General features: G+C 30.6%; 1 protein-coding gene across 1 annotated transcript in view; it reads right to left on the bottom strand.

Annotated features, from left to right (window-relative positions):
* Window positions 1-12,664, bottom strand: part of LOC113399781 (uncharacterized) — a 126,592-nt gene that overhangs the window by 38,502 nt on the left and 75,426 nt on the right. The window contains exon 3 of the mRNA XM_026639015.2: window positions 4,463-4,599. Coding sequence (XP_026494800.2) covers window positions 4,463-4,599 — 137 coding nt within the window. The remainder of the gene's footprint in view (window positions 1-4,462; window positions 4,600-12,664) is intronic.

The raw sequence follows: 12,664 nt of genomic DNA, 5'->3' as shown, positions 1-12,664 counted from the left end.
ACGCAGCGTTTGAAAATATAACTGCTCATAAAGGCTTCATTGTTTATATTAACAAAATATTTTGAATGAAACTGACACTATTATTTGTCTATATTTGCCCTAAAAATATTAATAATAATAATATCAATATCAGGACATCACACCATACTGAACACATTTATTTATAATAATACTAGCTAATTCCCGGCTTCCACTCATATATTGTTTAATTGTAAATACCGTTAGATATTTCGACAGTTCACAATCTCGCGAGATAGATTATAATCTAACGGTATTTACAATTTTAGGGTGACATATACATACATGGATGTTACCCACTTTAAAATTTTAACAGCCCTCTTTGAATTTTAATTCTTGAATATAGAATATGTATAAATTATTTTTATAAATTATCTATGAAAAGTTTCATACGTTAATATAAATGTGTTATAAATGACTAGTTGTGGCCTGCGCTTCGGCCGAGTTTTGGAGATTGGTTGTCAAGTGTTAAATAATTGTAAAGTGGCATAAAAATGTGTCCTTTGTCGTTCTCTGTATTTCAAGTTTTTTTCATATATTATAAAATTCGGTTCAATGGTTTGGCCGTAAAAGATCCACAGACAGACGTACATACAGAGTAACTTTCGCATTTATTATATTAGTATAGATTGAACATTTTATTTCCCCAATCTAAGTAGGTTTACCTAGGGGATCCCTATGTTAGTCTTTTCTGGACATGTGAAATTTTACGATTATCGGTAAAACAGACCAAGCCACTATTACATATAATCTTAATTCGTTTTCTATTCGGTCACCAAAGATTATACGACAGAAGACGCGATCACAACATCGTAACAAACAAACAAAACTTTAAATATTCAATCACTGTGTTTGTTTTATTTGTTTTGTAAGAAACAAAGTTTTTATTGTTGGAACAGAAATAAAAGTTTATGTTATATTTTTCGAGGTAACTTGTTCATCTATATTTACCCACTCAAGTTACACATTGATATTGCAAATAAAAACTAATATATTTGTTTCTTTTTTTTTTAATCAGAATAAATCAAATAATTGATATTATTCCAAGTACTAAAATGATGGAATTTACATATGCCGCGATATTGCATAAATTATACCACGGTATTGTTTATACAATATACCACGTCGCTCTAGAACCATGGAACGAATTTTAAGCGATTTTAACGTTAAGAAAACCGTTGTACCTTCCAGCCTATTTATCTCTCTTCATCATAACTATCATTATCATTACATAGTATAAAACAAAGTCGCTTACCGCTGTCTGTCCCTACGTATGCTTAGATCTTTAAAAATACACAACGGATTTTGATGCGGTTTTTTTTTAATTGATAGATTGATTCAAGAGGAAGGTTTATATGTATAATACATGCACGATATAGTAGAGGAACACTGATAATTTTAGAGGTTTCTAAAGTGATGTCGTAATTTTTGCACTTTCATTGCAAACGCTGGCTGAACCCTACGAGATAGATCACAATAATGTACTACAGTATTGTACACCTTAAAAAGGTCTTCCAAAAAGTCTGCAATGGTATATATCTATCTCTTAGGGATATCAGAACAACCATTTTTTATCCTTTACTTGTTACCAGAAATAATGGCTTATTTTCGAAGCGATTTTAAACAATACAGCATTAATCCTTATTCAATTTAGTACCTTAAATACATTGTGCATTTAATATAAATCTATATGGCACTTTACAGTGTATAATTTAAATGAATATTTTCGAAGATATTACAGATTTAAAACGCAAGGACATAGCGGTTTGTATTGTCTAACGACTGAAAAACTGTGAACGTTGTAAGACGTTCTGTAGTATATTTCGTGGCAGCATTGCGCCCGTGCGAAGCCCGGGCGGGTCGCTGGTTCTATTGTATATAATAGTATCTACTAATAGCAGTAGTATTTAGCAACAACTTTTTCTGTCTGTATATATGTATGCTGTTAATAGAACAATAAATGTTGCCTTTACCTCTAAAAAGGAATTGGCTTATAATTCAACAGCTAGAACCTATGTTCACAAGCTTACTAGCTTGTGACCTTAAAAAATATTGTAAGAGTTAATTAGTTCCACTTACGCAATACATTTTTTAAGAACGTAAAGTAAGTATTTTTGAAACTTAAATCATTATTTTATAAGTTTTTTTTTATATAATACGAAAAACATACGCAAAAATATAACCCCATGCTAGGTTCTTTTTTAACCCGGGTACGATTTAGAAAATAATAAAAAGAGATATATAATGTTGACTTTAAAAAAAATTATAACATTTTTTTTAATATACTGTCACCGACAGATAATTTTCAGTCTAAAAACCTTTTTCACATATCAAGTAATTTATAAAATATATAATATTGAGCTTACAGTAAAAATGGTCTCTTATTAAAATATGCAGAAGCAAAAAGTTTTTGTTTTTCATTAAATGTACCAGAATTAAAGTCGACGTTGCTATGTTTTTAAATGTCAAGGTTGGAATCCGAAGCACATTATTAAAGCGTTGAAAATATGAAATATTTCATATGTTCAAACATTGCACCAGAAATATGGGATTATTTTGCATAAAAAAATCTAATAGCTTGTCCCGCAACTTCGCTCGTCTTATATTATTTTTATATTAATAAGTGACGAAATATATAATCTGTTTATCCGAATCAGTTATTCGTTCCAAATTTGCAAAACAAATGAAAAAAAAAATCCAAGGTTACAGCAATGATAAAACCTATAGAAAACTCTGCAATTAATGTTTCGCTGCGTAACGGTTGACGGGATAACTGGCTATAACAATAAAATTTTGATCTTGACAATTAAAATAATTATCCAAATCTATAAACCGCACACACACAATAAAACAGTAACTCATATTTCTCATATATGTCTTAAGGATATAAACAAATAAACTTTATAAAATAAATATACTGACTTAATATGACCGAGCACACTTCGCTAGGTCGCTAGTAACATATAAATAAATATTAGACTCGTAATACAAGTATCGACCAAATCGATCTCATACATTTCCCGCTCGACCCAGACCTTTTTCTGATGATTCAAACGTCTTCTAATTTATCTTTGACTATTAGTCTACATTAGTCTTTGGTTGAATTGAAAAAAAATATTACTTTTAGAAAGTATTAATACTGTTTTACCGACAAAGCATAATTCAATAGACATTTTTTCCCAATTTTTTTAAGCATGAAAAGTTTGACTGTATCTTATTTTTAAATATTCATATTCGCTTGTTACTCACTTTTACGAAACAATTTTGAAGATCTCCATATCTTTTGTTAAAAGTTTTTGGGTATCTGTTATAGTTTTGGCAGCGTTCAGCTGAGAACTGTCCGATTCGACAATTGTTATTTGAAATAGAATAAGTGATGGCGGAATGTCACACTGAGCCAAACCTGAACAAAGACCTAGCACCTGTATAATACTGTATATTGTTCCAGTTTGAAGGGTGAGTAAACTAATATAATTAGAAGCAAAAGTGATATAACTTCATAAATATATGCAGTGCGATAAGGGGGCAAATAAAAGACGAAACTGTTATGCCAATTTGCTTAAAAAAATTCATAAAATTGAAAACCTATACATATTTTTCTTATTTAATTTCCTTTATTAAAAATAAATCCCACTCGATCTGCATATAATATAATTAATGCATATTTTCGATAAATATTTAGTATTAAAGCAATCATTCAAATTCGAATCCCAAATAAGAAAAATTCCTATTTTAAATTCGTTAAATAGCTTCAATGCTGACTACATCCCTCTTTTCACAAAGGTTTATTGCGAACGACTTTTAAAAGTACATTTTTCATATACCAGCAATTCCGATCTGTACGAAACGTTTAAATATCTGAATTTATCCTTATATTTAAAACTCGCTCCACGGATTCCCTTTCATGAAAGAAAATAATAATACTTTTGTCTTGTTTTAAAATTTATACGTTCAACTGAAAACGGATAAATATAGCTGTTAGGTATAACTTACTAATTTTCACTTATGATTTAAAAACAATTTCCATGTTTAGGTACGGCTTAATACATAATAAATTAGAACAACAATTACTTATTATTTAAGTACTTCACTTGACCTTTCACGTTTCCTTTAATAAATAAATATTTATAGAAAAAGTTCAAATACAATATACTAAATAATAGTCGTACCAATCAGATAAACTGAAACTAGCAAATATTAAATCGGAAATCAGGAAATTTCGTAATTTCAAACTACACACATAATTGACCATGTTTATATAATACATACATATTTATGTCTTTGCACCCTCCACAACTACAGTCAGTTAGACTAACCAGTCCTGATATAACAAACTAATATATCAGTCAACTTAATTCGTCTTTTACTAGAATAAAATAAAAACTATGTGGTCCTTCGAGCCGGATTTTTTCTTATAAATTAAATTTATTCTCTATCCGCTTACCTGTACTAAGTCTCCATGTATTCCCCCAGCAGCGGTGATTGTTAATAAGCAAATGTAAGGGACAAGATCTTCTCGTGGTCGGTGCAGCTCCAGCTCATATGTTCGCCCGATGTCACCATAGTACGTTTTATTGCAACCTGAAATTAAAATAAGTTTTTAGAATCGTCCTTGTAAAACATTTGGTAATATGAGAGATGATCTGCTATTATATCTTGTAATCATGTAAATAGGTCGTCATTTAGGTATTGATTATAACCCAATTGATTGATTCGTATAAGCTTGTAAAAAAAAATATTTGTTGTTTCCTTTGAGTAAACATTGATTCGCTCTAGGAACTCGACGTTATTGCTCTTGCCTGACCTCTGTTGAAGATTTCATTGGTATCTGTGCCGACACGTTCTGTGTAGTTGGTAATAGTCTTCGATGAAAAGGCTACTTTGAACTAAATTCGATCAGAAGTAGTAAGTTTACCCAAAATAAATTAAACTTTTCATAATGATACACATAAATAATAATTCATTATGTAAAATTCCGTTCATTTATAATTAAAATAAGGAAACTACATATAACCAGATAACTACTTTAATGAACGAAGCACTGATCTTTTCATTATTACTGAGAAAGTTTTACTTTTTTCATGCGCTTGGATGGGATTGGTAATTAATTCCGAAAAAAATATTAATTGTCTGTTATCCTGTAATAAGTAAACCCGTCGATTTTGTAGTGTATGAAAATTTCTTCCGACTATCAACAGACAAAAGACTTTTATATTTTGCATTTTATTACTTTAATGAATCGGCCTTTTTTATGGCAACCATATAAAAACACTATCTCATTATGGATCACGCGCAACTGGCTTTTGAATAAAATATGAATAGTGCTAGAGATCTCATCAGAATATTCGATTTGGGCGCAACTATTACAATCTACATCAAACTTACGTTTGAATGAGACGGTAACTAAAATAATTAGTAAGTCAAATACGAAACGTTTCAAGATAACGCATATTATTCTACATTTGAATTTAGAATACATTTATTTTCAAATAGTGAAAATAGATTTAATTTATATAATATGTACTATAATTATCTAAATAGAATATTTTCCGTTAGTACTCTTCGGTAGAATATATTTTTCAGCGATATTTTTTTTTAAATCTTTCTACTCATGTTGCTATAATTATGTGTTAATGTATTTTTAAAACAAATATTGTAATTGTTGTGGCTACTTTAAAAAGCTTCACATGTTAACTATTTTCATTTAATTGTGTTACATTTGTCATTAAAACATGTAGTAGCTACTAGTGGTTCTTAAATAAAAAATAAAAAAAAATATGATTCAGTAAGTTATCTTGAATCAGATTCGATATACTGTCTAAATTAATGGTGTACACATATTATTTATCTGCGTATAATTAATTATACACAGATAAATAAATTTGTTTAAAGAGTTTGAGAATATGTTGTGGTGTTAAGTTAGGTAAAAATATCTATTTCTTTTAAAACAGTATTTGACTCTATAGGTTAAGATAATATTATATATTATACCTTACTTTATATTCATATAAAAATTCCGGCCGTATCTCTCATCGCTCATCATAATAACACATTGTTTGTCCAAAGGAAGTACCGCTTGAAAAATTTGCCTTTTATACCAGAAAAATGACTGGCATTACTTTCGCCTTAGGTAAGAGCAGAAAGCATTTGGTGAAATATATAAAAAAGACCTGTATGAATTATAAATATCACATTAAATACAGTTGTGACTGTTTTCATATGACAAAAATACCTTGGAAAAATTAATATTTTATCGTTATTAATAGGGTAAGCTTGTTACACAATTGGACTATCGCTTTTAATGGATCATCTCAATCATAATCTCTAGATACGAATTTCAATATAATTTTATATAAAACTAGTTGTCGTTCGCGGCTTTGCTCGCGATGTAGGTTTTGATCTGTGGCTTTGATCGCGTTTTTTATGCGATTATTAAAAAAGTAGCGTATGTCGTGTCGCAGGTGTATACGTAACGTATTATATTGTCCTGCAGGACTAATGCCTATTCTCCTTCTAAGGGATATAAATTAAACTTATGAAAATTCAGTAGTACATTTCTGGGTTGAACGTTTTTCAACCACTGGGCCAGCTCAATTCAATTTTATATACATTTATTTCAATAGGAGTGATTAAAATTAAGGCCTTAATTCATTCATTCGTATACAAATAAAATTTCTCGGTCACAATTCCAATCCTCTGGATAAAAAATGAACCAGCCCTCTTGTCACCAGTCGAGGCAATAAGTTTCGCTAATCAATTTTAAACCGTTTTGTCCAACTAAGTTTTATTTATTTAAATAGATTAATATACTGTTACCCAGTTTGGAGTTTAATGTTTAACAGGCAATACAGAAGTTAATTCTAATGAGGTAAGAACATTATAATATGATAGGCTAATAGTCAAAACTGTTTTATTATTTGTTAGTTGCTACATAATCTTAGTAATTTTAAAGATTCAACTTGACTTTTTAAATATAATGTATGATTATATAATCAATTATTTTTTCTTCGAATACACTGTTTAAATAGTATGAAAATTACTAAAACTAAAATGTCAGCGACAACCCACTTAACACCGAATTTCAAATCAACACTTTCCACAAAACTTGGCCGTGACCTAGATTCCGCTAAAACGGAACAATAAGAAAGATTAAAACTGGAAACCTCGAAACGAAATACACCAGGTTTCACTGAACAAAATTCACCAAACTTCGTCTACTAGATTTTGTTTTCTACATATCATTTCCGAATGTTAAAACTTCAAGCAATACATTTATCTTTATAATAAGAAGCATTCACGTGGCGTACTAAACATTAGATACGGTACCTAAAGTTTGAGGAGCATTGAGCGTAACGGCAACTTGTACTTCTGTGTACAAAGTTGGGCGCCTCGAGTCAGAGCTTTCAAGTTGATTGCCCAAACAATAAATATGTGTCTCAGACTTGAACGGCACAACTCGGGTCTTCAAAGAGCCGAGTTTTGAAACTTTTTGGACGACTAAGTATAGGCAGCGAATAGTTCACATTTATGTTCGAGTAGGTACTTCAATCATAACCAATAACAATGCTTTGTTAAAGGAAAACCTTTAAAATATATCTATAAAATCAAATATAATAAAAAATAATAATTTATAATAATATGCTAAGACTAGTAAGAACTTTCTAAAAAATCAAACGAAAATCTGAAAATGCTCATACAAAAGTTAAAGCTAAAATCGATGGAAATCAAATTTCCTACAAGATGTAATAAAGTCATTGAAGTCCGCAATAATACTTTGCAAACCGATTTTTCCTTGTGGACACAGCTGGTGATATTGTGGCCAATCAAATACAGTGAAGCTCCGCTATTTGACTCGAGATATGTGTTTATTAGTAAACACTTTGGTTCGTGCGAGTGACATAAGAGAGACTGTTTTGATCCAGTTTTCGTGCATGTATCAACATGGCGTAATATTAACTTCGACACCGAAAAGACCTATGAAGCGAAATATACAGCGTTAAATACACTTTACACAGGAGCTTTGTATTTCTATTGATATTCAACAATAATAATGACTTGAATATCATAATATATATTCCATGGCAAGAAAATTTCTAAGGTCATTTATCGAGGGATGCACGACGAATTTTGTATGACTAAGTTGTAAGAGCTTAAATAATATTTCTTAACAACTGAACTGTTTATTGTATTAATACATAAAGAACTTAATTTAAATGATGAAATAAAAGATAGTTGATAAAGAATGATAGAAATAAAGTAGGTGACATAAAATTAGAACAAACGTATCAATATCACACTGGCATCGTTTCCAGTCCTTTGTCACGAAAACCAAAAGGCGACAGCAATGCCTATTGTTGAAGTAAATGTAGGCCTCATTTAAAGATAAAAGTTAGGCATTTAATGTTTACAGATATTTCTTTCTAAGGAGTGTAAATATGAATTATTCATTTAATATCGTTAAATATTTTCAATATAATTATATAAAATATATGCTTTTCGATTCATTGTACATTTTACCTTCTGCATTTAAACATGATATTACCCAAAAATTATATGCAATAGAACTGAAAAGCGGCGCCAGGGATATTACATATTTAAATAATAATTAAATTCATCTGACCTTGAAATCATACGATTATCTTCACGAAAACCCTTCCACTGCTTCTAATTCAAAACATTTAAAAAATATGTATATTCGAATAACATTTCAATCACCGAGCAACGTAGCTCCGTTGCATAACACGTATCAAAAAAACTAGAACAGTTATACTTTCTGAGCACCAAAATGCATCAGTTGTAGGGCACTTCCGTTGCCAAGTGCACGCCGTACAAACAGCTAGCACGTTATACCGATACTATGCTATACAAAGCCGTGTCGCAATACAAATGCGTCCTAGTGGGCAAGTATCATACGCATTATTGCAATCAAAGAGAGAGCTCCCAACAAAATGTCGGGCTTTGAAAATACTCCAGTATTGTTTCCCTCGCTTTGTTGGACATGAATATTTTTAGGGAATATAACATGAACTAATTCGGCATTGTTAAATTGTTTTTATATATTTTTAACGGTGACTGAATGTAATGTAAGCTAATTTATTTGATGGGATATATAACGTATATCAGTTATAACGTGATATTTCTTTATAATAATAAAAAACTTTTTTTTTACATTAACAGCCTGTAAATTTCCCACTGCTAGGCTAAGGCCTCCTCTCCCTTCGAGGAGAAGGTATGGAGCATATTCTACCAAGCTGCTCCAATGCGGGTTGGTGGAATACACGTGTGGCAGAATTTCGTTGAAATTAGACACATGCAGGTTTCCTCACGACGTTTTCCTTCACCGCCGAGCACGAGATGAATTATAAACACAAATTAAGCACATGAAAATTCAGTGGTGCTTGCCTGGGTTTGAACCCGAAATCATCGGTTAAGATGCACGTGTGCTAACCACTGGGCCATCTCGGCTCTTAAAGGAAACTAATTTTTTTTTTAAGTATTTTACCTTCGATAGTGTATACGTTATGCTAAAACTAATTAAAAATATTAATGGACGTCAGATGGAAATTTACATTTATTAAAAATAAATATAATACGTGAAATTGCGTGTGGAATTGTTATCTTATTTGTAGTTTACTTTTTTAAAATATAATTAATAAATTAAAAAAAAATAAAAACATAAATATAACACAAGATAAATTATTTTCACATAAACTTTTTATAATTTCATCACTAGACTAATTGACTGAAGCGAATTAAATTAGCAAACATTCCTGTTGGTATTTAATTCTCAACGTGTTACAGCGCTGGAAAAATATACGTCCAACGCTTTTGAAAATTCGACTTGGTTTGGTTCTGAATCATGGCGTGGCATACGAGAGGGCTTAATGAGAACGTTCGAAATAATTGCGTGTGAACGTAGTGATTTATGTTTTAACGAATTAATTAAATGTCCAACGTTATATAAACGGCACTGAGTTGAGTGTTAAATGCGGTTATAGAAATTCGGCATTTACAGTTACAACGTGGAGCACAATATCATTTTATTTAAGATCTTAGGCGTATGTTTACATACATATATATTATTACTTCTACACGTGTGTGTCATTGAACTTATCCGCTTCTATAATAAAATTCCGCAGACATTTTTAACTTTGCCGTTTCATAGATTTAATTCAATTGTAAAAAATACATTGGTAAAGAGGGCATATTATTCGATACAAGATTATATTGATGATAAAAAAGCGTGGAGTTAATGCTTGTTGACTTCCAGGCAGGAGACACAACATACATATATAATTGTATTCAACTAACATTACTGTATTTTTAGATGTTAAAAAAGAGTAACTACTGAGTTTCTTGCCGGTTCTTCTCGGTAGAATCTACATTACGAACCAGTGGTAGCTTTACTTTAAATAGTTTGTTAAATGACGATTCAAAAGTGCTTGTAAAAGCCTACTTGAATAAAGTATATTTTGATTTGATTTGATTTGAACCTGTCATTTTCTTTGATAAATGTTTTTGTGTGTATGAACATGAATATTTCAGCAGAAATTAAATCGTAAATACGGCACAGTAATAAGACAGTAATTTCGATTCTAAGCCATTCTTAACGTCGAGTCTAAATATTCTATGTCACATATTCACAAAGAGCCCACGCATGACGCAAGATAAGCCGCTGTATACGATGTCTCCTGTGATCCTTTGGAGGCCTCATTCATCTCGCGTCCCTGTTGTATGGAAAGCAAATATTAAGGTAATGCTTGCTTGAGTGTTGAGACTATAAAGCGGTTTGTGATGACGGCGGTGAGTTTTAGTTTGGTCAAAGTAAACGCCTCATTCATATTATTAAAACGATTCTTCGCGTTTTTTTTTTTCGTTCAATTTATAAATTTTTATGCATACAGTTACTTCTATTCTTTATAAAAATTGGTGTCAACACACTATCTATATTCATACAATTATATTATTATTAGTTTATTTAAAACATATTTTATATAAAACTTTGAAATGAAAGTGTTTCCGTTCTAAATAAAACAATGTGAATTTTATTTAAAAATATTTGATTATCTTGACTTTTATAATTATTTAATATAACAATCTCCAAATTATTCCTAAATCATTAAATTCCGATAAATATTTCTTATATAAATATAACATAGTATAAAATATTGCGCTTTATTCAAGTCAAAGACGATTCTTTTCCGAGCTTTAAAGATGATTCATTAAATATTTTCCAAGTGAAATTATATCTCTTTTAAAAGTGTTAAACAGCGAGGGCGCGTGAGAGTTTCGACCATATTTAAAAGTTCAAATTACTTTTCGAATTCCATTTTAAGAAATGAAATTTTAATCAGAGACAAAAATAGGTTTTGCCTTTACAAAAGAGACGATACTAAATTTTAACGAAATATAGTCAGTTCATACAATGAATATGTATTTACAATTTATTTTATTTTTGGTGGTGAAAGAAGATAGGGAGTAAGGATATTAAAACTTAGACTACCTTTGGTAACCTTCTCGAGGATTAATAAAGCCACGAGAATAAAAAATGAAAATTGATATTTCCATAGTATTATAATATTATGGACACAGTGCAAAATGAATACACATATTATAATTAACACGGATGTATTTTTTTTTATGAATTTGTAAGATAAACAAAATATTTATCTTTGAACCAAATGATTCCGTTCTAGTTATCGACTTTCATTTCCGACAAAATCGTGCGTATAAAATGGTTATCGGGATATAGCCTTTTGGAGACGGTTGACGGTCTTTTCGTAAATAAGAAAAGGGGAAACATATCACAAACGCCTAGTATATATGCGTAGTATTGTGGATGTTAGTTGAATATTTTTATTTATAAAAAAAATCATTTACGATATGTTTTTTTTAATATTTATTTCTTAAGGAAAACTTTATATATTAAATATTATTATAAATAGTACACCTGCAGTGCTTTGCCTGCCTTTAAAAAATGTATACGCTCTTTCCATGAAGGTTCCCAAGTTGTATAGATTTGGAAAAATCGCCGGCGAAAGCTGGTTTAAATGAGTGGTTATGCGAGCGCGATTTTTATGGCGAAAATGCCTTAAAAATCGCGCTGTTTTAGATTTTCAGACATCGAGGACGTGAGAGTGGAACTTGGAATATTGACGCGATGTCCGAAGGTAAATTTCAGCAGCCGGGCTTAATCCAAACAATTCCTCACTTTCTTTCTTCTCTTTGCCGGAAGTTAACCTCTGGCATCGTGGTATAACATGGCGGGATTGTTGGTGGTGACTTTCCTCGGTCATCCAAAGTCGAGTTGGACGCGAAGAGACAGCCTAGAAAATCAGCTTTTCTCTTCGCGATATGGGCCAATGACTCACCGTACGTATTATATTTTTATCGAAATAAATAATGACTACATAAATAAAAGTCATTGTATATGCCTACCTAAAGTAAAAAATAACATGATTGGATTTTTCCTTAAAAGGTTTTTTATTATGTAGTACAAAACCGTCTTTTGTCCCAAACCTTTGAAGTAAATACACAATCGAATAAAAATTAAATAATTTCGAGTAATCGGTTAACATATTGTAACATAACAAACATTCATTAGCGATTGTTAGAAATCAACGGTTTTCGAAACCGAATTTATTTC

This window comes from Vanessa tameamea, chromosome 8 (genome assembly GCF_037043105.1).
Source record: "Vanessa tameamea isolate UH-Manoa-2023 chromosome 8, ilVanTame1 primary haplotype, whole genome shotgun sequence".
Lineage (NCBI taxonomy): Eukaryota > Metazoa > Arthropoda > Insecta > Lepidoptera > Nymphalidae > Vanessa > Vanessa tameamea.
Note: the sequence above shows the minus strand (reverse complement) of the source record. Positions and strands in the feature narration are given on the sequence as shown.